The sequence below is a fragment of the Camelus bactrianus genome, chromosome 17 (assembly GCF_048773025.1).
Source record: "Camelus bactrianus isolate YW-2024 breed Bactrian camel chromosome 17, ASM4877302v1, whole genome shotgun sequence".
Taxonomy (NCBI): domain Eukaryota; kingdom Metazoa; phylum Chordata; class Mammalia; order Artiodactyla; family Camelidae; genus Camelus; species Camelus bactrianus.
Window position 1 is genome coordinate 1,892,865 of NC_133555.1, and position 26,870 is coordinate 1,919,734.

General features: G+C 56.8%; 2 protein-coding genes across 16 annotated transcripts in view; one reads left to right on the forward strand and one right to left on the reverse strand.

Annotated features, from left to right (window-relative positions):
• EFCC1 (EF-hand and coiled-coil domain containing 1) overlaps positions 1-20,326 on the reverse strand; it is a 42,738-nt gene extending 22,412 nt beyond the window's left edge. For all 3 annotated transcript variants that reach the window (XM_074344226.1, XM_074344225.1, XM_074344227.1), the window contains exons 1-2: positions 19,192-20,326; positions 17,488-17,771 (exon numbers count right to left, since the gene is read on the reverse strand). In XM_074344226.1, the coding sequence (XP_074200327.1) occupies positions 17,488-17,771; positions 19,192-19,902 (995 nt within the window). In that variant the 5' untranslated portion in view covers positions 19,903-20,326. The remainder of the gene's footprint in view (positions 1-17,487; positions 17,772-19,191) is intronic.
• The window catches only part of CFAP92 (cilia and flagella associated protein 92 (putative)), a 106,049-nt gene that overhangs the window by 26,468 nt on the left and 52,711 nt on the right, over positions 1-26,870 (forward strand). For all 13 annotated transcript variants that reach the window (XR_012499796.1, XR_012499794.1, XR_012499793.1 and 10 more), the window contains exons 2-4: positions 12,028-12,221; positions 12,617-14,539; positions 15,521-15,735. The gene's annotated coding sequence lies outside the window, so the exon portion shown is untranslated. The remainder of the gene's footprint in view (positions 1-12,027; positions 12,222-12,616; positions 14,540-15,520; positions 15,736-26,870) is intronic.

Below are 26,870 nucleotides of genomic sequence, written 5' to 3' on the forward strand. Positions count from 1 at the left end.
GCTCCCTGCCCAAAGGCCAGCATGGTGCAGTCAGCCTTCCATGATGCACAGCCACCCAGCCTCCCTTCCAGCTAAGATGTGGGCTTGTAACCAGTTGTAGCCAATGGGACTAAAGGCAAGCTCTTCTGAGGAGCCTCTGCACCCAGGAGGGCTGGGCAGGAGTGCTTGGTTCTAACCTTTGCGCTGCCAACAGGAACTGGCAGTGGGACTTGGGCCCCATTTTGCAGGTGGGTCCCTGGAGTGGACAGCTTCTGAGATCCTCCCAGCTCAGCTTGGGTTCTCATGATCCGGCCTGTGCAAGGTTGGCTAGGCACTCTGCTGGCTGTGTGAGGTCAGGGAGACCACAGCAGAGTGACTGGGACCCGGGAAGGAGGTGCCTTGGGGAGGCCAGGCAGGTGTGGGCACCCAGGGTTTGTCAGGTGGACTCAACACCCAGAGGACTGTCTGCTGGGCCAAACAGGAGGTCTGCAAGGTTGCACTTGAGGCCCGGGGCGGGCCATCGGCCACCTGGGGCCATCCAGTACCCCCTCCCCAATGGTGACAGCTCCCCGGTTGTCACTCAGTTATCTCACCTGCTCGCCCACCCCGCCCCTGCTGCTGCTGCTGATCAGCTCAGAGGAGGGCAGGGCATGTGGCTCCTCCCCCATATCAGCATAATCCCACCCCTGGCTACTGTGATTGGCTAGGGGCTGCACAGGTAGCCACTGAAGTGCAAGGATCAGCCAGTTATGGGAAACCCAGGCAGCCTCTCCTGTGGCCCGCTTGCCCCACCCTGGTGTTGAACGTGGGTGCTGTGGGGAGATGTGACAGCCATTGGGGACTTTTGGGGGGTAGCTGCCTGGAGATACTGGGGGCCACGGATAGAGCCTAAAGATGATGGCAGTAGAAACAGGTCCTTAGTAACATTATTTGAGTCGCTGGATCAGGCTCTGCCTGAAGCCAGAGCTAAGCCTAAACTTTTGTGTTTTATGAGCCAGTAACTCTGACTGATAAAGTCCTGCATTCAGGCTCCCCCAGTGCAAGCTGAGAATGTGAAACCCGGGTAGGGATTCTCAGTTCAATGAGAAACCATGTGACTAAGCTTAGGTCATATCATTTGAGGTCTACCTGGGGAGGTGAGGGGCCCTCTCAACCCCAGAGGCTCAGACCACAGCCAGGAGAAGAGAAGACACAGGGGTACAGGGTCACGGTCTCCAGCACTCAAAGGTGCAGGCCAGTAGGCTTTATGTGGCCCCAGAGGGCAGTGCCTTACCAGGATGAGGTCGGGGGGAGCAGAGATGAGAGCTGGAGCATCAAGGGAGGCAGGTTTAGCTTACATTGGGGAAACCCCCTTGTAAGGACCGCTGGCTGGGAGTGGGATGGGTGCCTCGAAAGGTGCTGAGCTTCCTGGTGGAGGGGGTACTGAGCTAATAAGCAGGGAAGGGACTTTAACGGGTGAGATTTTGCAGAGTCAAACTCGACAATATCCAGGTCTTCCCGATAGAGGAGAAGCTTCCTGTTTCTTTCCCTTAAATTATGTAAGGGCTTCAACAAGCAAACTGAGATGGAGAGACAGCCCTTACTTGAGTTTCCTCACCCAGGCTGACTCAGGGAGACCGGACCCCCGCACCCGCCGCACCCCTAGCCGCTGGAGTCTGAGAAGCCTCACAGCTTCCTGCGTCAGCGCAACAATAAGCCTTTCAGACCGCTTGCTCAGCGCCAGGCACCGTTCTAGGCTTTAAACCTTTGCTCGCAGCGCCCTACGAGGCAGGTAGCATCATCACTCCCTTTCTGTTAGAGTAACGGGCCCAAGGCGCACAGCTCGGAAATGCAAGGGCTGGGCCTACACTCGGGCCGCGGGCTCCAGGCCCGCACCACAGGCCCCGCCAGGCGGGGGGCAAGCCTGGAGTAGCCTGGCCCAGCCGCTGTCCTCATTCGGTCACCACAGGTCACAGGCTGTGAGGTCGGGAAGAGGAAGCCAGTGGGACTAGAGTTCAGAGAGCAGGACAGATGAGGACACACTTTGGAATTTTCCAAGGAAAGAAACGTGGCCACAGAGAGACAGAGTGGGATGTGCCACTGTCGTCCACAACTGGGCTTTAGCTGAGGGATGGACGCCCCTCTCTGTCTGCTGGGTCGGTCTGCAGAAGCATTCGTGGGACCACACAAACAAGCTGTAACATCTCCCTTCACTTTAAAACAAACCAAAAAACCCTGTCACTGTTCGGCTCCCTGCCCCACCACCCCCTTCTCTGCCCACTTGGCTCCACGCCGCCCCACTGCGCAGCCGGACCCGCGGAGAAGGGCTGAGTGCCACGTCACTCCCGCGCTGGGACGCCTCCCCACGGCTTCTGGGAGGCGGTTCATCCCTCCCTGGCACCATCTCCTCTGCTTTCTAGATCCCCCACTTCATCGTGACCCTAAACCCCGGCGTGCCCTTGGGCTCTGTCAGAGGCCCTCTTTTCACTGCACGCACTGACCCTGAGGGTCTCTGCCAGCGCTGTGGCTTCTAGTGCGGATAGCTTGCACCTGAGCCTACCCTCTGGCCTCTGAGGTCCAGTTTCCTAACAAGGTCCCCGGCACAGCTCCTGCCTCAGCACCTCCACTGGGATGTCCCCCAGGCAGCCTCGTCTGCCACCACCTGCTGCTCCCACTTCCCCTGGTGAAGAGCGCCGTGACCTGCTTGGCCGTCCATGGAGTGCAGATGGCCGTTGGATTTGACCACCTGGAGGTCAGATGGGGGCTCAGGGTCTGACCCGCCTCTCAGTTCCGCCCCAGCGCCCAGCCCAGGCGTGCCGCGGCGAGGCTGCCTGGCCGAGGGCTGTGGCACAGGTGCTGCTCTGTGGCACCTTCCACGCCTGAGTCTGTGCAGGCAGGGAGAGGACGAGGGGGAAGGGCTGCAGCCCCTGCCCACGGGGGTTCTCTGGTAGAGGCATGGGACCGTCAGGCACGGAGAGCAGAGGGAGCCCTCACTCTTCAGGGCCATGCCCTCTGGACGCAGCGTGGGACCTCACGCAGACAAGGAGGGCCCTGAGTCTGCAGAGCTGGGAAGGCGTCCTGGAGGAGGCAGGACTTAGGGTTGAGCAGAATGAAAGGCTTGGGTGGGGAAAAAGATGGCAGGTGTTTGGGGACAGATGGCGGGGGAGGGAGGCAGCAGGGCCAGAGCAGAGGACTCACAGAGTGGCCGGATGGCTGAACAAGGCGGGAGAAAGGGTGAGACAGCCCCCAGGCACCCCGCTCTGGGTGGGGCCTCAGAGCTGGTGGGGGCAGCACAGGGGTCTGGCCCCCGGGCCGCCCTCAGCACAGCCTGACCTCGCCCCATGTCCGTGTCCCGCCTCCCCGGCGTGGAAGGCCCCATGCCACTCCATCTCAGAGGTGATTGGAGCGGGGCAGGCGTGCGCGTGTCAGATTGCCTCGTGCGGAGCTGCTGGTTTTTACCGCCTTTGACCTGCAGGAGGCACTCGAGAGCAGTTCAGTCTAATAGAGCCCATCTGTGTAATATTTCTTGACTGACTGCAGACCCTCCCTTCAGGAGTCTGTGAGAGGCTTTGCTAGAATATTCTGGGCCTAGAGATCGGACAGCTGCGGCCCTGGGACTGGACCACCCAGCCCAGTGGTTGAACGAGGGTTTCCCAGAAGAACAGGTCCCCTGGGGTTGGCTCTGGGGGGAGATGGAGCTGCCTGTGGCCTCGCTGCGAAGGCCCCCCCGCCTGACTCACAGCTCCAGCCCCCTTGAAGGCTCCAGCTCCGAAGGCACAGAGCTGACCCTGCAAACCCGTTAAGTGTGTCTTTGTCTCCCCGCCCACCCCAAGGCCGTGGCGACTTGCTGTCATGGCCATTTTCTGGAAGACAGCTCTGACCTGCTCCAGAGCCTTCTGTGTCTTCCCATGAATGCCCAGAAAAATCCAAGTCCCCAGTATCACAGCCCCTTCACAAGGGAGTTTCTGACCTGGACCCCCCTCCAGCCTCTCCGCTGGAGACGACCCTGGGGCGGCCCAGCCAGACCCACTGAGCTTCTGGTATGTGGCCCTCCGGGGCTCTGCACGTGGTAACCACAGCCGTCCCCTTACTGTGCGCTGGACGCTGCTGTGTTAACGCCAGACTCTCCTACTCTGCCCACAACCCTAAGAAAGGCTTATCCTTATTCCTCCCAGTTCACAGATGAGGAGACTGAGGTGCAGAGCTGGAGTGACTTCCACACAGACCCCTCGGCCTGCAGAGTGCACCCCCACCCCCACCTGCTAGTTCTGCCTGGAAACCCTGCTGGTGCTTCTCTCCCCGGCCTTGACGCAAGTGTCACTTCCTCTTAGAACTCGCCTCCCCTACCTGTGCTGGGTCCCTCCTGTCCGACGGTGTTTCCTGGAGGGCATCTAGCCCAGTTTGGAGTGTCCCCGTGAAGGTTTGTTGAATGAATAGATGACGGAATGGTTAAATGACACCACTGGCAGCAGGTGCCGGCAGGTGAGGAAGAGGGAGGGCAGGTGAGGCTGGGACGAGCCCAGAGCCCCGGTGGGTGTACCAGTCCCCCCCGTGCCCTCTGCTCTTGGGCTGTTTCAGAAGGACAGGGCAGCACTAGCTCTGGAGCCACAAGTCCCAGCCTCATCCCTTCCCCGACCCCCTGCCCACCCCGCCGAGCGGTGGCCCCCCCAGACTGCAGACACCTTGGGTCACGGGCTCTTCTGTTTGCTGACATAGATTCCCCTTGATAGGAAGCATTATCGCCAGGAGTAAAAAGCCAGTGTCTCTGGTTGTAAAGAGAAAGTCACCAGAAAAACACGAGAAGCACACGAACAGCCAGTCCTAGTGAGATCTTGATTTCTGTCTGCCTCTAAGCCAGGCTGTTCTTGCTTCGTTAAAAAGAGACCTTGGCATTGTTGAGGGGAGTTGGAAACTGACCAGTTCCAGTCCAGGGCCTGAGATAAGCAGGACTGAAAGGGCCGGCGGGGGCCTCCCTGGGCTGCAACCCCACCTTCACTCCCTGCTGCACCTCAGGGCCTCTCTCCTTGGGAGCCTTGGAGGGGCTGGGGTGGCGGGGGGCTGCTGGGACCTCCAGAGATGCCTGTCACTCCACAGGCTTTGCTGGAGCACCTCCCTCTCAGCTCCAGGCTGTTCTGGGGAAGGGGGGCCTTCGGCTGCCCACTGTCCCCTCGTGCCCTCTCGTTTAGACAGACCCGCGTCCTTCTGTCGGCTGGGTGTCCCCTCCAGCTGGCCACATCTGTGCACCGCCCAGAGCCCAGGGTGAGCCTCTGATGTCTTCCTCCTGCTGGAGGCCAGTGGCCACATCCGGCCCCCAGCCCAGCGGCTGACGCAGTCTGACCAGGGCCAGATGTTCCCCTCCCTCCAGCCCTGGCAGCTCCCGGCACCTGGTCTCCGACAGACAGACCCCTCCCTCGGTTCTGCGGTGCAGAGATGGGATCTTGGGAGCCGCCGAATCTGGGTTCCACCCCACAGGGCCGTGGCTTTGCAGCGGGACCCTCCTCAACGTCCCCTTGCTGCCCCACCTCCAGCCTCCGTTTTAATCCCCCTTCATTCATCAGAAAACACGGACGGGCCCTGGGGTCCCATGAAGATGAGATGAAATAACGGTATGTCTAAACGCGTGGCGCTCCTGCTGCCTCTGCTAGTTTGAGAGGATCTGAGGCGATGCTCGGACGGACAGGCAGGTGTGTGCGTTTTAAATAGTTCAACATTTATTGTGACTGAAGACAGTGGGCACGTCAGACCGTCTGAGTTCACACGGTAGTGATAGAACTTCCTTCTAAATTATGTAAAAAGAGCGAGATGATTTCAGGAAAAGCAGCAACTACAGAATCATAACACGGGGGCTCAGCAGACATAGTGAAAAATGACACGGAACCCAGGAGATCCCAGCGTGCATGCTGTACAGAAGTAGGCGCAGTGTGGCCCACGGGCCATAGTTTGCTAGGCCCTGATTTAACCGATGGCTGCTTTCCCTGGTGGTTAGAATTTAGTCCAGGGAAAGTGTGTTGAATCTGCGTGCTGAACTCAGGTCTCACGTGTATGCCCAAGGCCACGTGGCACCTTCTGGATTTGCTGAGAGCACTGAATGAGGTTACGGAAGGTAACAGCCCCCTGGCTGGGGCTAGAAAGGCCACCCTGAGGGGGACGGAGGCCTCCCGGGTAGCCAGGACAGTGTGTCCGTCCAGGCGAGCGGGAGTTGGGGCTGTCGTTGCTGGGTGAGGGGGTAGGCGGCCGACAGTCTGTAGGGCACACATTGACACACAGGTACAGGTTCACGTCAGCTTGTCTGTGGAATCTGATGACAGGGGCTCGAGACAGCGGCCACAGAGCTAGGTTGGCGGGAGGGCACCCGGCACTCTGCTCCTGGACCAGCGGGGTCTGCCCTCCCTTGCTTCCTGCCCATGTCCGGGCCTCTAGCCTGCCCAGCTGTTCTGTTAGCTCCCAGACGCCCTGTCAAGCAGTTCCCTTCCTGCTTCAGCGATGGTTTCTGTTGCTGCCACCACGAACCCCTACGGCCTTGAACAACTCACTTCACCTTTCTTCCCGATGAGATGTCCATCTCGCTGTGGCGGCACCACGGCTGCTGCAGGGTGGGCAGAATTTCTAGGAATGACCCCCAAGGTCCCCCACCCTAATTCCTGCAGTCTGGGGACGCAGGGAGGTGTCATTCCTGCGATGGTGGTGTTACGTGGGACAGCTGACCTTCAGCTGGGATATCATCTCCGTCTCGTCACATGAGTCCCTTTCAAAGCAGAGAACTTTTTCGGCTGGTACAGAACAGGATGTTAGGGAGATGTGAAATGTGAGAAGGACTGGGGTCACTGCTGGCTGGAGGACGGACAGGGCCACGGGAGGTAGGATGTAAAGAGAGACCCCCCCAACCCGCCAGCAGCCAGCACGGGATGGGCTCTTGGTTCTACAACCACAAGGACCTGAATTCTGCCAACCCCTGGCTGAGCTTGGAAACAGATTCTTCCCCTGAGCCCAAGGCCAACGCCTTAACTCCAGCCTTGTGGGAGCTGAAGCAGAGAACCCGGGGAAGCCTGCCCAGACTCCGGCCTGTGGAACATGAGATCATAAATGGCCATCATTTCCAGCCAGTAAGTTTGTGGTCGTTTGTTACAGTTGCATAGAAACCAAATACAACAACCCAAACAGTCACACCCCATCTATCTTGCCTGCACCATCTCAGTTATTTCTTCAGGCGCTGACTGACCAAGTGCTTCCAGACAGATCTGGTTGGTCTTAGCTGATCATGAGGACTCCTTCCTTTTGTCAAGAACTGGTTGAGGAACAGGCGTGGGATGTGATCCTGGCTAATGAGAAGCAAGGGGAGGTCTGCCAGGAGGATCTCTGGGAACAGAGAAGTGGAAGGAGGAGGTTATTTTTCTGTCTCTGGATGTGGTGGTGATGCCTGAGGCCATGGCAACTATTTTGTGACCGTGAGGGACCTTTACCGACAGGCCAAGATGAGAGGCTGAGGAAGACAGAGTTGGGCGGTGGAGAGTCGGGTCCTCCCAAATCTCACTGAGCTGCTTTCCCCTGACTTCTCAGGCAGGGTCATCCCTGTCCCTGTGGTGTAAGCCATTCTGAGTTGAGTTTTCTGTCACTTGCGGCCTAAAGCATGATTGTTGATGAACGGTTCACAGCACTGCGTTGGGGTTAAATGAGGTTGTGGATGTGAGGTCCTGAGCACAATGCTTCACTCCGGGCAGGTGCACAGAAACGGTGGCATCTGTTCCTTTGTCAGTGTCGTTCCCCTTCTGCCTCGGGCCTGGATTAGGCAGGGTTCAACCAGGGAAGTGGGGCTAGTGGGCGTGTCCACCTTTGTCCATGTCCATAGCCACAGTGCCGTCTCAAGGGCTGTATGAGCAGGAAGAGCTCTCTGTGCTGGGGGAGGGTCAGCTCAGCGAGGCTGGAACCCAGAGGAGGGGAGATCACAGGTGGCTGGGCACAGTGGGAGCTCTGTCTGTAGGCGGAACTTCGCCGTTTCAGGGAAGCCCTCAGCCTCGCTTTAAGGCCATCAAATGATTAAGCCAGGCTCACCCAGACCCTCCGGGGTGACCTCCTTACTTAAAGTCAAATGGCTATGGGCTCTAATGACATCAGCGGAATGCCTGATGGCAGCTGTAGGCTCCTGTCTGAACTGGGGCTGTAATCAGCTGACTGCAAGGTGGCACATGAGAGACCATCTTACCCCCGGGGCTCAGCTTTTTCTGGAACAGGTGGGAAGCGTCATTGCCTTTGCTTCTCCCTCCTGAGTGGCCCCCGAGCTTTGGGAAGTGGCAGGGCAGGCAGGACATGCAGGGCCTGGCCAGGGCCCCCGAGGAGCAGGGACCAGAAGGCAGCCGGAGGCCCCGGCGGCTCGCACGCCCGGCTGCCTGGGCTGTGCCGCGTTTCCTGAGCCGAGGCTCGCAGGAAGCAGGGACTCGTGTGTGCAAACAAGAGAACAACAGTAGGAAGAAGAGCCTGGGGCCCTCGGAGGAAGAGCTGAAAATAAGTCATCAGGAGAGGGGGTGCAGACAGGCTTCGGGGCCTAAGTCATCAGGAGGGGGGGTGCAGACGGGCCTCGGGGACTCGGGGGCCTTCTCGACTGTTCCTAGTCTCTGGCCCCCACCTGAACCCGGGGTGCCGCCTGTACTGGGGGAGCGGGCGCAGTGGGGGTGTCTGAGCAGGCCCCCCAGTCCGAGCTACAATTTCGCTGTGTAACTCATCCGCCAGGTGAACTGAGCCAGCCGCCCTGCTGGGCGCTGGAGGGGCTGGGCGTGGTCCCTGGGGGAGACGGACTCCATGAAGTTGTCACAAAATAAGTGAAGGATGAGTCACCTCCCCACTACGTTACATTACATAAAATATGAATATAATTATAAATAGAATTTAATATATAATTTATAAAAGGTATATATAATTTTATAAAATACTTAAATATACTCATTAAAATTAATTTAATAAAGACTATTATATAATAAATAATATATAGTTATATATTATATACTTATATAATTTAATAAATATAATTATATAAGTTAATTTTTAAAGTATGAAAAGGAATTTTTTTAAATAAATGAAGGATGGGAAGGCCAGGAGCCATGAGAGAGGACGGAGGAGCAGGCTGTCTGTGGCGGGGACCTCCAAGGATGTGGCTGTGAATCAGTCAGGAGCCGGTGGGGGTGGCCAGATCAAGAACCCTGTTCCCAACTGGAGTGAGATTTGGGGGTTTGAGGAACAGAGAAGTTGGTGCAGCTGGAGGTGTGCACAGCAAACAGAGTGGGGGAAGCTGGGGCCGGAGTGGGGCCCCATTACTCAGGGCCACGGTCACCCTCAAATTCACACACTGAAGCCCTAACCCCGGGCACCTCAGGTTTTCAAGCTTAAGGCAGTTTGAGTTTGCTTTCAGTCATTAGCAACCAGAATATCCAAGACAAGGTAGCTCTCCCCCCACCCGGAGGAGGCAGACCTGTGTTCTTCACTGCTCCCCGCACAGGACCACCACCACTGCTTCTGCCCCAGGTTGACCCTGGAGACTGCGGTGCCCCTCCCTCGGGTCCTCTCGAGTCTCCTTGGCTTGGGTCTGCAGAAGTCATCTGTGCCACCCAGGCCACGTTAGGGTCTTGGTTCCTCTGGAGCCGCAGGCCATGCCAGGCCTCTGCCCTGGAACTGGCCGCCCCTCATGGGTGAGCGGCACATTCTTGCGTGGACCGGGACCACCCTAGACGCGGGAGCCGGCCACGCTGCTGGGCCCGGAGGCTTTCTGGAAAATCGTCCACTACACGAAAACTTCCACCACCTGGCTCAGAGGCCCGGACATCTGCTCTTTATCTTCCTTTTGCTCGGTGCCGCGCTGCGGCTTCTTGCTTCTTGGGGTCTCACCTCCAAGAGGGAGGTATGAGGTGGACGCTTGTTGCTTTTGTCTGACCGGCGTCCTTCTGTCTCCTGGTAACAGCGCCCACCCTGCTTGCCCAAGCTGTCCTGCCCCCTGCCCATCCCAGCACCCACCCTTCCAGACTACAGGGGTGAGTGTGTGTGCCAGTCCTGGCCGGCTGGAGCACCCTAGCGTCCTGGTCACGGTGGTGGCCATCACCCAGGCTGCGCCGGGCAGGCAGCGTTCTTCCCTGAACTTCACCTCCAGGTGCTGGGAGGCAGTATGTTGCGTCACTGAATTTGACAAGTTATGGATCTGGGGTCCTTGCCGCATGGAGCAGGGGTGCAGGAAATCAAGCAGGGACAAGCAGAGGCCCAGGACTGAAACGGCCTCACTCGTCCCCGGGCTCCTCTGCCCCTCGGTGACCCTGCCCTGGCTCTTGTGCCAGGTGGACGTCCAATCGAGGTTTCTGGGCAGGCCTTGTTTTTCTGGATAGAAAAGAACAGATTTCCACTTTCCTTCTGCTTTTAAAAGCGTCGTGGAGGCCACATGTCTGAGGGACATCGCAAAGACCCGTCACAGAGCCCACCCCAGACTTATGGCTAGGCGTGGACAACGAACCCCGGCGTGTTCCAAGCACGGGTAGGTGAGTTCTCCATGATGGCAGCTGAAGGTACCCCTAACTGATAAGCCTGCCACTGGAGACGTCTTCCCAGCTGCCCACGGATGTCATCCCTGTGCAGGGGTGGTGTCCCCACCCACGTGTGAGACTGGCCGGAGCGTGTAACCTGTGGACAGTGTAGCAAGAGATGTCGGGGATGCAGCAAGAAACGGCAGCTGGAATTTGAACTGAGACCCGGGTGCTGTGTCTCTACTAACTCCGGCGGCAATTTCAGGGTGGTGTCTGGGGGATAAAAGGTCTGGCCACCCCCCAGCGAAGGCTTCCTGGGCCCTGTCACGACCCTGAGGAGCCGGGAGGAACCACATTCACCCAGCACCCCTCCTCAGCTTGTGCCCAGTGCGGTCCTTTGCTGAGCTGGGCTCCTGTGGGTCTGTGACTGTGACCGTGGCCCGTGTGAGCTTCTCTTCCCCACGACCCCTGAGGTCCTAGCTCGGCCCCCGGCCCACGCGTCTCTGAAGTACCCACTGCCCATCAGCGGGTTCTCTGAATGCCAGGGTGAAAGCCACACGAGTTCGCTCTGCCTGGCCCAGCACGAGGTGAGGACGCCAAGACTCCTTCTGGGTGACCCCTTGCTGGCTCCTCCACCCCGAGGAAGGTCCCCACAGTCAACCAGCTGCTGCCTCCTGCTCCAAAGTCTGTTTCAACCTGCAAATCCTAAGGTTCTGTCCTTGAAGAATGCTCTGTCTTAGGGCAGAGGATGGCATGACTGAGGCCCCCCCCCAGCTCCAGGTGAGGCCCCCCGCTGTGTGGCTGGTAGTCCATCCCTTCTCAGGCACTGGAGGTCAGGCCTCGTCCTCTCTCTCTTGACCCAGAAACAGCCTCCTTGCCTCTGGCCTCTCCTGTCTGAGCTGTCCTCCACAGACAGCTGGGAGGGTCTCTCCCCGTGCTCACTCGGCTCCCTGCTTCCAGCCCTCCTCTGTCTCCCTTGTTCTCCGGGGTGAAGGCCTGTGCACAGTGCTCAGGACCCTTCACCATCCCCGCCTGCCCTTCCAGCTTCCTCTCCTGACACTTGCCACTTAAAACCCGCCATCCACAACATGTCTCTCTGTTCCCAAGAGGCACCAAGGCCTTCACACCTCTAAGCCTCTGCACTCACTGCAGCCTGAATCTGCGATGCCTGAGAAAACTCCTACTCATCCTTCAGCACCCAGCTCAGATGACACTGTTCTCCCCAGAGGTGCTACTCGCGCCTCCTCCCTGCGGGCCCACACTCTGTGGCTCCGGTAGGGCCCCCACACTCGGCTGACACTGTCCACTCCTTGCTGGAGGTCCCACAGACAGAAGGCTCTCTGGGGCCAGACTCTGTTAATGTTAACACCACCAGCCGCACTACCATTACTCTTTATGGGGCGCACTGTGATAAGGGATAAACACAATAATTATCTCAGTAGTCATTAGAAATTTTCTCAATGTAAGCACTATTCTAGGTGTTTTATACTTGTTAGCATTTTATCTTCAAATACCCTATGAACTGGGTAAAATAATTATGATGATGATTAATCTCATCACCCCCATTTTACAGATGAGGAAACGGAGGCTCCCAGGAGCAAGAACGACTTACGCAGGTCACCACCCCAGAGCTACACCCTCAGCCCATGCACCGTCTGCTCCCATCTTACTGAACCTCCACCAAGTTCCAGAGGAACAGGGCCACCCCCACTTCACAGATCAAGCCACTGAGGCTCACAGAGGGAGACGGAACAGCTTGGTCCCACGGTAAATATCTGGAAACGCTGGGCTTCAAGAACCAGGTCAGGCTGGGCCTCCCTCCTCACCATCTCCAAGGCCCCAGGCAGGGCCTGCGGCGGATGCCAGCCACCACTGTCCCTTTGTGGGCCCTGGGTATTGTCCCCAGGAGGAAGGCCTGGGTTCCCACTAGCGGCCACCCACACACTCGGTTCCAAGGATAATGGAATCCACAAGCAGCCGCCTCCAGCTCCAGACGGCGCCCCTGCCCACTGCCCCCCCCCCCCGCCCCGTCTGCTCCCCTCCCTCCCCACCCGCTGACTGCCCCTCCACCGCCCATCCCGGGTCAGGCAGGCGGCTGCACTCTGGCAGAAGAAAGGAGGTGGCCTCTGATGGCCTCCTTCTCCCTGCCCCCTCCCTCCCAGCCTTTTCATCCTTCCAGACAACAAAGCCACAGAGGCCAGGCCAGCGGCCCCTCCTCTGCTCTACCTGGGCTGGTTTGCTGTCTTCTGTTCTGAGACTCTGAGCCCAGCCCCTGCCCAGTGGTGCTGGCCCTAGGCCACCTGCCCAGGTGTCCCAAAGACCCAGCTGCTCCTCCCTGGCGCAGAGCAGGAGGTGGCGGGGCAGGCAGATGGCTGAGACCTGGGGCTTCTGGAGACTCCACAGTCATTGAGTCCAGGGCAGTTCCCCTCTAAGCAGCACCAGTCTGTCGGACCACTCGGGGCTTGCCTGGTGCTGGAGTCCTGCACGCGCAGGCCTTTTCTGCCAAGATGGTTTTGTGTTCGGCATCCATGCATGGGCTCACTGGTCTGTTCATTCATCATCTTACTGGAGCCTTGGGCTGTGCTCTGAGCCCAAAGAAACGCCAAGGGGCAGGAGACTGGTAATAAGGAACCTTTCAAGCCACCTTCCCAGCAAGTTCTGAAACACTGGGACAGGCCCAGGTCAGTGCGGGTGCAGAGGACTGTCAACCACCCCGCAGCGTTCAGCAGCCTGGAAGAGCTGACTCTGAGACGAGCCTGCCCTGCGTTTAAGCATGCTTCCTCCTGGACCCCCACTGCTCAGAGATTCTCCAGTGGCTGCAGATGGGCTGTTCCCAGGACAAGAAAGGGGATGTGGGCTGTGGATTCCAGAGAGGACCCGGGGCGTCTGGGATGCGCTCCCCTGTGGTTCTCCGGGGAGGAGCCAAGTTCGACAGAGTTGACTGTGGGTATGTGTATGTTTGGTGGTTATGTGACTAAAGTTTGGCCAATCAGAGCATCACATCCTCCTGGCCCCCTGATAGGTTCAGGGATGAACATATTTCCAAGTGGGTCCACTGAGACCCAGTCTGCACTCCAGTGGGACGGTTCAGACGAGAGAGGATCTGTGTACGAGATGTGGAGCTATGGATACGTAATTGCCCCAAGGTTGCCAGGGGAGAGAGCTTGTCTGAGAGTGAAGTACAGCTTCCATGTCTGAAGGTCACTGTTAGAGGACCTGGATCCAGCCATGCCCGAAGCTGGAAATAACCTAGACTTGACTAAGAGCCAACTTCTTCTATACCCAAGTCAGTCTGAGTCAGGCTTTCTGGCACTCATCTAAGAGACCTGGCTGAATAGGAAGAAAGACAACAGGAGATAAAGGCAGAGAGTGGCTGGGTGTAGTTTGGGAGAAGTGACAGGGAAACAGTCTAGTTGGATGGCGGTGTTAAATGGCGTTTTATGAATCACGTTGTAAATTTTCCACTTGAAACTCTTTGCATCATGGCAGCATAAGCCACGTCTTCCCCTCTGGCTCCTCAGTCAGGTCTACTGCAGATACACAGAAGTGATGAATCAGATATAGCCATTTGAAAGAACTCAGAGCCAAGGGCAAACACTGGAAGGGGAGATGCCCGGCCTGTGTGAGGGGCAGGCGGTGGAGCTGAAATGCCCACGAGGGGTCAGGACCGAGGTTCTGACGTCACAAGTAGGGACAGGGTCACAAGACCCCGTGTGGTGAGTTAGAAGGAGGCCCCCTGCACGAAGCCGGGTCCGGCCAGGGAGGGGCTGTCTCGTCCATGAACAGAGGTGAGAAAACCCCACTTACTGGCCTTGGGATGTTGTCCTTAGGGAAGGACCTCAACCTGTGCAGGTAGGAAACTCTGAGCTAAGAAATGAACCTAAAAATCAGCCCAGAATCAGGCCCCGGTGGTGGCAGAGGACGAACTCCATGCCCAGGATCATGGCTTCTGCCAAAGATGGGCTCACAGTCGGTAGCCACAAAGCATGCTGGGAACTTGACACCCCGGAGGAAAGAGCTTGGCAAGCAGGGGACCGCAGCGATCCCAGAGAGACTGCACGAGGAGAGGCTTACCTGGGAAAAAGGTAAGGGGCAGGGTGGAGCCCACAACAAAGGACTGAGTGGGAGGAAAAAGAACTAAACAGGAGTTGGAGAAATGAGGAAGAGAGTGGCTGGGATTCCATTTGAGCAGGTGGCGGAGAAGGGGAGGGATGCCTGGTTCGGAGGAGCTGGGAAACTCCACTCAGGCCTGGATCCTCTGAGCTTGCCTGCGTGACTCGGAGAATCACCCCCATCCCGGGGCTCTGTTTCCTCACTTGAAAACTGGTGGTCCAGCACCAACCTGAGTGTTCTCAGACCGCAGTGATCGGTTTCTGTGACAGCTTTGAAGGCTGGGAGATGCAGGAAAAGTGGGAGTCACTCCTTCTAACCAAACGGCTTCGAGCTGTCATCCCCAGGGGAGATTGCAGTCACTGCACTTTTTTTCTCCCCCAGACACATCTGCAGAGCACCTGGAGGCATTCCAGAGTAATGTCACTTAAGAGGACTTGCTGGGCCTCCAGGCTCTGGGGTGTGGGGCCTCTCCTACCCACGGGTTCCTCCAGACTGCAGGCCCAAGGGTCCAGCCGTGGAGGGAGGGGGTTCAGCTCAGCCCTCAGGGGACTGAGTTGCCAGCACTTGTCATGCAAAAGCAGAGGTGACAAGGTAGCCCACGGCCCACTCCAGCCAGTAAGGTGTTCTGCAGATACTTCTGGGGTGGGGAGTCCAGGAGGGCCTGTTACTTACCGGTGGGCCATACTGGCAAGTTGCTTCCTCCCTGGGGCTGGGCAAGGTTGAAGGGCACGTTTTTATAGGGGCAGGGAAACAGGTGACCGACCATCATCTGATCACTTTGTGACCTTCACAGGGTGTCACTCTCTGGCCCTTGGTTTCCTCATTCACTGGCCCTTGGTTTCCTCATTCACTGGGCATCTCCTTTGGAACCTCTTCACTATCAGCTCCCTCTGTCCTTCCTAAGAGAGCCCCAGTGCTTCTGGGGTAATCCACATGACCAGACCCTCTTGCAGGCAGGAGCAGCCACGTGACACAAGCTAGTCAAGCTGACGGAGGTGCAAGTTCCAGTGGAGAAGAGGGATCTCTCCCTGGAGACAAAGGCAAAGCGCACTAGAAGAAGATTCTTCCCACCACCAACGTCACCGGTTCTTCTTTTATGCCTGGACAGCAGATGTGAGGCCTGGAGGCACAGCAGCCATCTTATAACCGTGAGTCAACAACAAAAAAGGTAATGTGGAAAGACAGAACACAGGCTGAGGGGGCAGGCAGACCTTCTCCACTTCCTGGCTGTGTGGCCTCAGAGCCTCACTTCCCACAGCCTGTCAGATGGCGATGAAAACCCCTCCCTTGCACAGTCCTTGGGGGAATGAACAGGCGTTGGGTGTGAACCCAGCCCGCAGTGCAAAGAGCCAGCCCAGAGTTTGTAGTCACTTCTATAGCCATGCTGTAAAGGACAGTTACTTTAGGGCGAAAGAAAGAAGAGACCCTTTATTTCTCTTGGGGAAAGTTCCTCAGCTGGACACCGGCCTCAAGCCAGTGCGCCCCACTCTTCATCCGATCAGCTATGCAAACAGGAAGTGACTGTGCAAACATTTGGAGCTGCAGGAGGCTGGCCCAGGGTGGGCCTCCTCCCTCCGCTGCTGTGCCGTCTCATGTCCCAGCTGGGAGCGCCTCAGAAGTCAAGGGCACGGTCCCTCCTGGGAGGAACGAGGTTCAAAGCCACCCCTTCTGACTGCCCTGCCCACCAGGCTGGGCCAGACCACCTTCCTCCAAGGCTGGAGGCGGACAACAGCCTCTCCGCAGGCTCCCACTGTCTCCTGCCCTTCCCCTCTCTGTCACGACTGGAGCCAGAGTGATTTTTTTTTTTCAATGCAAGTCTGTTCCTGTCACCCTTTTGCTTAGAACTTTTTTCTAGGGCTTCATTCTCTCTTGAAGGAAAGGCTAAAGTCCTTGCCACGACCTTTGGGGTTGGCCTGGCCTCCCCAGCTCTCCCCCTCCAGCTGCTCTTTTAGTTTCTGGACGGTGCCAAGGTTCCTCTGCCTCTGCGCTCATTCCACATCATTCCCGTCTTCTAGCACGTACTCCCCCTCCCTGGCCCATCTTGCCAGGTGACAGCCCTCCCTCCGTGCTCTGCCCGAGTGTCAGGTCTTCAGGTGCTGGGGAGGGTCCTGCCCATCCCCCATAGCGCTCATCCAGCCTGCTGCTCACGTGGCAACTTCATGTGCTCACGAGTGGCTGCCCGGGGAAAGGATTTCAGGATTTCCCCCTGCCCCGGGATGTTTTGTTCACAGTTACGTCCTTAGTGCCTGACACAGCACCGAGCTGGTGCTCAGTAAATGTGGAAGGCAGGCAGCCCAAGGGCCTTGCAATTTGAAAGCGAGAGGGAGCTTTGCTTACTGAGGACTTAAGTGTGTGGGGCAGGACCTCACTGCCTCTTTACAGCCACCCTGGCAGGCAGGGACTCCAAGCTACGTTCTAGCAAAGAGGAAACGGGGGCACTGAGAGGGACAGTGATTTGCCCAAAGTCACACGTCTGTCAGAGGCCCTGCCTTGGTCCCGAGCCCAGCTTCCTCTGTCGGTGGAGCTAACACAAGGGATCACTGCGCATGTTTCCTCACCTGTAGAATGGGGCCATAACAGTACCTACCTCCCAGGGCTGGTGGTTGCGAGGGTTCAGTGAGTTAAGTCGGGAAGGTGCTTAGCTCAGAGCCTAGCACACATTAGGTGCTCAGTAATTGTTAGCAGTTATTATTATTACATTGATCACATCCAAAACCAAGAATAACTATGTCCTATTGCAGTCTGAATAGGCAAGTGGAGGGACTTCATGGGTGAACAGGCACATGGATGGATAGATGGTGGATAGATACGTGAGCACATGAACAACCAGGGGACCACGAGAACAAGCTGGGGGACAGAAAGCACGCCTGACGTTTGGGAGAACGGGAGGTGATCTTGGGCACCCGGGTCGCCTGCTCACCTGTAGCGCCGCAGCTCGTCCTCCAGCCGCCGCACCCAGCGCTGCAGGCCGGGCACCTGCCGCGCCAGCGCCTCGAGCTCGCGCACGCGCCCCAGGCTGCGCAGCACCGACTGCCGCGCCGCCTCCGCGCGCCGCCGCACCTCGGCCTGGCCCCGGCACAGCCGCCCCGCGCGGGCCTCGGCCGCCGCCAGCGCGCCCCGCGCCTCCCGCAGCTCCCGCGCCGCCGCCTCGGGCCCGCTGCGCGCCGCCTCCTGGTCGCCCGCCTGGCTCTTCCAGAGGCCAACCTGCTGGGACAGGGCAGCAGGGGCAGGCGGTGAATGCCTGGCGCCGCACCCCACCACTTGGGCCGAACACGTTAGCAGAGCAGCCATTTCTCACGCGGGTGCGTACCGCCCGCCAGGGCCCATCTGAACTCGTCTAACCCTCGCCGTAGCTCTAACGACGCAGGCGCTCTTGGCGCCCCCCTCCCCCTTTAATGGACAAGGGCAACCGAGGCACAAAGCCCGTTCTGTTCTTTGCACGGTTGTAGTGAGTCCCAACCGTCCCTTCCTTCTCCGCCTCCTGCAGTCGGAGCGCCAGCTCCCTGTGCTCTTCCACCCCCTAGACTCGGGGAGCGCTCTGTGCATCGTACGGCGACCCGGGCCCTCCCGGGTGCCTGCTGCTAGACTGCCGGCTCCTTGAGGGTGCGGTTTTTTTCTGTCTTTACTGGCACCCAGAACTGGCCTGGCACACAGTAGGTGCTCAGTAAAGACTTGGAGAACGAATGATCCTGGACGATCTGACTCCACGTAAAGGGAGTACTTCCCTGCTCCAGACTTTGCTTCTCCGGTGCACGCTGGCCGCCGCCCTTGCCCAGCCACTGCTGTGGCCACCGATACCCACACCTTGTGCCCCGCGCCTCTCTTTACCCCTCAGGGCTGTGACCAGGCCGTGTGGAGAGCCTGCAGGGCTGATACGTCAGCTCCTTCCTGGCCTGTGGTCCCCTGGGGCAGAGGCTGTTTCTGTCCTCCTCTGACTCCTCACCCTCCTGTATTGCCTTTGGTACATGGCAGGACACGGCGCCCCAGTGTTTGCTGACTGCATCCCAGGTGCCTGGGCTGGGGCCACGCCTCTCTTAGTGCTTCCTTCTCCGTATCTCAGGATGGGCTGTATGGTGCTAGGTGGCCAGTGCCTGCTTGAGCGACGGTGACATTGACTATTTAGCACTGGGATGCTAGGCCTGGCCCTGAGGGAGGCCCACTAATATTTGTTGAATGCATGGAGATGCCCACAAACCCCATTAGACAGGGAGCTCCTGAAGGGTGGGGACAGGGCCTTCCTCACACCTTATCTCCTAGACTTGGCCAGACAGAGAGCTCAGGAGCCTGTGCGAGGCAGCCCGGGTTTCCTGGGAGGGTTCCACTGCTGGGTCAGCGGGGCAAAATGAGATGGGGGCGCCATGTATATGGGATGATTATCTGGGTGGGGCTGGGATGGGGGTTGAAATGGTGATATGAGTAGGGGTGGGGACTGGAGTGGGTTGGAGTGGAAGGGGGTGGGATAGGGACAGGATGCAAGTAGGCTAAAGTGGGGCGGGCTGCCCTCTGTGCCCTTGCTCTGCCCAGTAGGGGCTCTGCAGCCAGTCCGGTGCTCAAACGCCCCCACACCCCCGCCAGTTCCATCATTACCCGCTCCCCTATTCTGGGCTGCGGGACCCTAGCGCACCTGCAGCGCTAGGCAGCGGGCGTCACTGCTCTGCAGCGCGGCGCGCAGGTCCTCCACCAGCTCGCGCAGGCTGCTGTTCTCCTCCTCCAACCGCGCCAGGCGCTCGCTGTCCGGGCCGCCGTCGGGGCCGGGCGCGCGGGGCGCGCGGCGGCGGCGGCGCGGACGCCGCAGGCGGATCTGTGTCTCGATGTGCTCGCTGAGAGCACCGCGGGGCAGACGGGGCCCGGCGCGGGTACCGAAGTAGCCGCAGAGGCGCGCGTGGAACTGGCGGAAGGTGAGCTCGGGCGGCTCGGCGCGCAGCGCCAGACGTGCTTCCTCCTCCTCATCCGCGTCCCCGTCGGTGGCCACCCCAACGGCCTCGTCCCCAGCCATCACATCCCCAGGGTTTGTGTCTCCGGCAGCCATATCCCCGGCGGCCTCCCTGGTGGCGCCGGTCCCTTCTGCGCGCAGTCCCAGCACCGCACAGAGGGCTCGGAAGTCGGCGCGGGGCAGGCGGCCGGCGCCGCGGCAGTCAAGGTGGTGGAAGACCTCCTGCAGATACTGGTCCAGGCCGGTAGCCAGCACCACGATCTCGTTCTCCACGCCGCGGTCCAGCCCGTAGTGGTGCGCCAGGGCGCTCAGCAGCCACTGCGTGCGTCGCGCGGGTCGCTGGTATGGGTCGCCCGCCGCGCCTTCCATGCTGGCCTCCGCACCCGGGCCGCTGGGCTCCATCACTGCCGAGCGTGCTCCTCCAGGCCGTCCTCCCCGCCACTTCCAGGGGCGGCCCTAGAGTTTCTCGAAAGGAGGGGCTTAGCTGTGACTGGTTGGAGCGGCGCCGAGGGCTGTGTCCAGCAGCTGCGCTGGCCTGGCAGGGCGTCTGTGTTTACCCGGGTTGGCTTGAAGAGGGCTGAGGAGGGGGCCCGGGGGCCCCGAGACCCCCGCGGGGCCGCCACTGCCTGCTCTCTTTCCCATTCTCGCGTCTCTCGGTGTCCCCCGCGCTCTCCTCCCCTCATCACTCCCGGGCCGTTCCTGGTGTCTCCTCTCTTCCTCCCATTGTCGGGTCTGTCCGCTTTCAGCTCCCCGCCCGCTCTGTGCAGAAAGTTTGCCCCGAGATGAGGGCGAGGGGTGGGCGCAGGATAGGAAGCTGAGGAGAGGCTGGAGGGTGGCAGCCTGGTGCAGCTGCTGGAGGCGTGTCCCCACGCCCACGCGTCACCCCGCCCCTTCTCTCCAGAAAGCCTTTGGAGGGTAGCCCCACGAGCGAGTTCGGACAACCCTCCTCCCCCGCATCATTCAGATACTGGGTTCGCGAAACCACGTCTCGCTCCACCAGGGCTGGTGCAGAGGGCCTCACGTGGTAACCAGGGCGGGCGGAGGAAAGCCGAGCTCGAAGTCAGGAGATACATTAGGGCCATTCCCCCAGAAAGAAGTTGATCTGAGCTGGGCCCTGGCTCTCTCAACTCTGTGTGTGTTGGAGGGCGGGCCGCCTCGGGGATAGGAAAGTGGTGGTCTTTCGTCCTCCCGCCCCTTTGTGCCCCAGGATGTGATTTGGTTATGTGACCGGAATTCAGTCTCTGAGCTGGGAGCAGGCTAACAGGTAGCTGTTTAGCCAGCATGCATGCATGCGTTCATTCCTTCCCTTCCCTTCCCTCCCCTCCCCTCCCCTCCCCTCCCCTCCCCTCCCCTTCCCCTCCCCTTCCCCTCCCTTCCCTTCCCTTCCCTTCCCCTCCCTCCCTTCCTTCCTTTTACAGTCAATTACCAGTTTCTGGTGTACAGCACACTGTCCCAGTCATTCATATACATACATATATTCGTTTTCATATTTTGTCATTAAAAGCTATTACAAGATATTGAACGTAATTTCCTGTGCTGTACAGAAGAAACTTTTAAAAAATCTATTCGTATATCTAGTGGCTAATATTTGCAAATCTCAAACTCCCAGATTTATCCCTTCCCACCCCCTTTCCCTGGTAATCATAAGATTGTTTACGATGTCTGTGAGTCTCTGTTTTGTAGATGAATTCATAGTGTCCATTTTCCTTTTTTTAGATTCCACATGAGTGATAATCATATGGTATTTTTCTTTCTCTTTCTGGCTTAGTTCCCTTAGAATGACAATCTCTAGGTCCATCCCTGTTGCTGGAAATGGTATTATTTTATTTTTTTGTGTGGCTGAATAGTACTCCATTGTATAAATATACCACAGCTTCTTTATCCAGTCATCTGTCTATGGACATTTAGGCTGCTTCCATGTCTTGGCTATTGTATATAGTGCTGCTATGAACATTGGGGTGCATGTAATTTTTCAAATTTTTCAAATTCGAGTACTCCCTGGATGTATACTCAGAAGTGGGACTGCTGGATCCTATGGTGAGTCTATTTTTAGTTTTTTGAGGCATCTCCATACTGTTTTCCATAGTGGCTGCACCAAACTGCATTCCCACCAGCAGTGTGGGAGGGTTCCCTTTTTATCCACAGCCTCTCCAGCATTTATCGTTTGTGGACCTTTGAGTGATGCCCATTCTGACTGGTGTGAGGTGATACCTCATTCTAGTTTTGATTTGCCTTTCTCTGATAATTAGTGATATTGAGCATTTTTTCATGTGCCTATTGGTGTTTGGCCAACATTTTCTCCGGTGCCTTAGAACACCTTTCTGGGAGATGAAAGAAAAGCCAGCCTTTCAGATGAGTGTTAGGCTATTTCTCCTCCGCACCCCCACTTTTTTTTTTTTTTTGACAAGAGAAGTGTTGAGATGTCCTAACCTGATACCGGAACCGGGTACCCTCATCCAGCCTCCCGGGATCAAGAGGCAGATTTCGTCAACTGTCTTCAGCTACAAGGTGGGCAGGATCTGGCCTTGTGTACAGCGCTAGGAATTTACAGGTTAAGTTCTGGGATTTGCGAAAGTGGTAAAATTCTGTCTCCTCTGCTGCAGTACCCCAGAACGAGCTCTTGATTCATTTGGCAAATTTCTACTTATGCTTAAAGACTGCCCAAGATATGCCTCTGCCAGGGAGGAGTCAGATACTCCTCCGCAACCATTTTGGACATGCATTTTTAGAAATTATGAAAGTAGTAGCAATTTGCCTGAAAAGTTTTACATCAACTCCACTTCTTGGCCTCTGCCTTAGAAGAACACACGTGTAATGGATGTTCACTGCATCATTGTTTGTAATAGTGAGAAACGGGAGACTGTGTGGTACCCATCAGTACAGCAGCCAGGATGAATCACTGAAAAAGGATGTGTGGGAAACAGGTCACAGCATATTGTGTACACTTCAATACGGATGTACCGTGTACCACAAACCTGCACGAAACAGGGCTAAACACTTTCTATGAGGACACGTGGGTGTAAGTGCGCAGAAAAGGGAGGACTGACAGACAGATTTGGTGGTTCTTTCCTGGGGCTGGAGGTTTCTGGCTTTCACTGTAACATCTGTTTTTGACAAGGCAATGTTTTTGTTTCTTTTTTGGGGGGCAGAGGGAAGACATATTTTATTTACCGGTTATAGACCACAAAGTTCACCCGCCTAAGGTGTATACCTAAATGGCTTTTAGTGTATTTATAGAGTGTGTAACCATCATCACAGTTTCATTTTAGACCATTCTCATCCCCCATCCCCCAAAACCCTTGTGCTGGTTAACACCCCCTCCTCCAGCTTCCCACCCTCCACTCCCACTACCCCAGGCAACCACTGTTTTCTGCTTCTGTGAATTTGACTATTGTGGACCTTTGCATAAACGGAATCACATAATACATGGCCTTTTGTGACTGGCTTCTCTTTGAGAAGACTAACAACAATGTTTTCAGGGCTCATGCGTGTGATGGGTAGCATGCATGCGTTTCATTCCTGTCGATGGCTAAGTAACATCCCCTTGTATGGATGGGCCACGTTTTGTTTACCCATTCATCTCTTGGTGGACATGTGGATTGTTTCCGCTTTGGGGCTGCTGTGAATAATGCCGCTGTGAACGTGCATGTACAAGTTTTTGTGTTCGCATTTCCCTTGGGTATGTACCTAGGGTAGAGATCTGGGTTGGACAGTTGTTTTATGTTTAACTTTTGGAGGGGCTTCGACTGTTTTCCAGAGTGGCCGCACCATTTTCATTCCTGCGGGCAGTGTCATGCAAGTGTGTCTTGATGGGTCAGGGGATACAGGTGTTCCCAGTCCTGGACTCCTGACCCCACCCCCACCGCCATCTTGGCTCCTCCCGCCTTCCTCGGCACGTCCCTGCCGTCTCGGCGTCTTCTCTCACTTTCACGTCCATGTCCCGTCTGTCGGTCCGTCCGGTGCTCTGCCTTCAGAACTCACCCCGATCTGACCCCTTCTCTCTGCTCCCCTGCCACCACCCTGGACCAAGCCCCCAGCAGCTCTCACCTGTATCCTTGCAACAGCCTCCTCTCAGGAACTGCCCCTGAACTCCTACATCTGTCTGTTCTCCACAGCCAAGGGGTGCCCTCCTTGGCTCAGGACCCCTAATTATTTCCCTCTCATGGGGACTAAAGGCTGAGTCCTCACAACGGCCCCAAGGCCCCGCGCAGAGGGCACCTGCATCCCCTGAAACCCCTCTGCCCTCACTACCGCACTGCTGCACTCACTGAACTCCTCAGTGTTGTTCTAACTCACCACAGGGCCTTTGCATCTGCTTCCCTCAGATACTTACAGCCCACTCCCTCACCTCCAAGTCTCTTGCTCCAACGTCGTCACCTCAGTGAGGCCTTCAGCGACAGTGCAAGCCCTCTGCCCTTTTTAACAAACTCTGTCCTTGTGTGTGTCTGTCTCCCTGTGTCAGAATATCAGCCACAAGGGCAGGGATGCTTGCCTGTCTGTTCACCAGGACCGGTGTCTGGTGCGCTGAGAGAAGACCTCCAGCTCCCATCTCGGTTGCCTCCCTGCCGCTGCCACTGGGAACGCTGTGGTGTGTGGCCTGTGGCCTTCCATGTGCTTTCTCTGCCTACAAATGACATGTATTTTTTAAAGCGGCTGTTGCACCACACTGCCATTTATTTGCAGTCTTCCCATGAGGTCCGAGCGTCACAAGGCCGGAGACCTGGTGCACACCCCGTGCCCTGCACAGGTCCTGGCTTAAAGTAGGCACGAATCACGTTGTTTTGTTTGAACACACTTCTGTAGATGTGAACTCACTCCCTCAAAAGGAAGACGCCGTCTAGCTGGCTCCGCGGGACTGGAGCGCCCTCTGGCCCGGAGCCCCGCTGCCTGGGGAGCTGCTGTGTGCATCTAGGCAGGACCCTAGGGCTTGGCTCTGGGCTTCTGAGCTGCCTCAGAGGACTGTGACTTGATTTGGTGTAAATGCTGAGAGCTGGTAACCCGGGCAAGGCCACCCCTGCTGCTGCAGCTGGCAGCTGCTTTTGGTGAAGGAGTCTTTTGAACAGGAACTTTTCTGGGCCAGTCCGTATTGAAAAGAAAGCCTTTCAATATCTGGGCCATGGAGCCGTTGCCTGGCCTCCGCACCCCCCCCCCCAGCCCAGCAGGGGCAGGGAAGTCAGGGTTGATAATGGGGCGCTGTCAGGCCTGTCTGTCTGCTGGGCAGTGTTACCAGGCGCCTCTGAAATCATTCCGGTTGGACCCACAGGGTTTTTGTTTGAGGTTGGAGTGAGCAGACTCGGAGGTCTCCTGCGCTTTTGTCTGAGCGGGGGGATGGCTGAGCGTCTGCGTGGGGGAGAGCGGAGGCCCTGGCGGGGAAAGGGTTTTCTGAAGTCAGCGCAGCATTGTTTGAGCCACTCCAAACAACGTATTGTTCGAAGCGCCTTTAAACAGCCCAGAAAAATGCTAAAAAGCAAAAATCATCCCCCATCGTGCCAACAGGGGGGAGCACAGGGTTCTGATGTGTTTGTTTTCAGATGTTTTCCACGCATGTGGGCATGAAAGAACTTTCGGGGGTGATGGAAACAGTCTGTATCTTCGCTGGGGGTGGTGATTAAAAGGCTGTTCACATCTGTCAGAACACTTAGGAAGGGTGAAACGTACAGAACGTGAATTGCACCTACTTAGGTGACAAAAAGAAACAAGCTGAAAAGCAGCCTTTGGGACCTTTCTGTGCGCATCCACCCCTTCCTAACGGCTTCCCCATCGTTACTGTCCTGGTGCAAATATTCTTGAGGGCTGGTCCGCGCTCCCTCTCAGGACTGACCTTTGAGGTGCTTCATTGTCCGGCACATGTGCCCAGAGGAAGTCTGTGGTTTTTCTCCCTTAAAACAACACTGTGAACCATCGGCTGTATATTCCTGAGTGATTTATTGCAGGGCCGAGGAGTCGGGACATCTAAGCCCTTGATATTGTCAAACCGTTTTTCAGAAACTTTAGGTCATTCTGTTCAGACCCCCGGCATGTGTGGGAATGCCCGGGAGACATCACTTTTAGTGTCAAAGCTTTTAAGTTTTTAGGAGTCTCGGTTAGTGGATTGGCTTAGTGTTCAGATGCCAAGTGTTACTTCTCTCTAGTTAAAATGGGCCTGAGTCAGGCAGAGATTTCTTAGCTACAACACCGCACGCATGGTCCTCTAAAAGGAAAAAAATCGATATATTAGATCTCATCAAAATTCAAAACTTGCACTTCAGGGTGCAGTAGTAAAGACACCAATAAGAAATGACAGGACAGGCAGGGGACTGGGAGACAATACTTGCAAAACACATGCCCAATCCAGGACTTGTACTCAGAACTGACAGAGAACTCCCACGACAGCTCAATAATTAGATGACAAACAGCCCCATCAAAAAGTGGGTGGTGAGGGGCGGGTGGAGCTCAGTGGCAGAGCACGTGCTTAGCATGCATGAGGTCCTGGGTTCAATCCCCAGGGCTGCCATTAGTAAGTAAACCTAATTACCTCCCCTGCAAAACAGCAGCACAAGTGGGCGAAAGATGGGGACGGACATTTCCCCAGAGAAGATCTATGGACGGCCAGTAAGCGCATGGGAAGACCCCAGGATCGGTCGTCATTAGGGAAACACAAACGCCAACCAGTGAGAGGTTCTTTCACCCTCGCCAGAATGGCAGGAACAAGCAGGACGGAGAGCAAGTGCTCTGAGGATGTGGAGGGACAGGAACCCGCAGGCGTTGCTGGCGGGGAAGTGAAGTGCTGCAGCCACTTTGGAAGACGGTTTGGCAGTAAAAGGTTAGCAGAGAACTGCCGCATGACCCAGCTCTCCTACTCCTGGGTGCCCCCCCAAGAGAAATGAAGACATCTGCCTACAGAGAGACTTGCACGGCAATGTTCACTGCAGCATTTTTCGTAAATGCCCTAAAGTCCAACCTCGGTGTCCATCAATTGATGAATGGGTAGACCACATGTGGTATATCCCACAGTGGAATATTATTCAGCCATAAAAAGGAATGCTACAACATCTTGGTGCAGCCATTTTGGAAAACAGTACGGAGACTCCGTAAAAAACTAAAAACAGACCTACCCTATGATCCAGCAATCCCACTCCTGGGCATATATCCAGCAGAAACTCTAATTTGAAAAGCTGCGTGCACCCCAGTGTTCATAGCACTATTTACAACAGCCAAGCCGTGGAAGCAACTTCAGTGTCCACCAACAGATGATTGGATAAAGATACGGTGCACCCCTCACGCCTGAGTACCAGCTGGCACACATGTGCCTTCATTCCATCCCCCGGTGCCCAGGGTCTTGACTTGGTCACTACCTCCCTCAAGGCAGTGGTTCCAAATCTTGGCTGTCC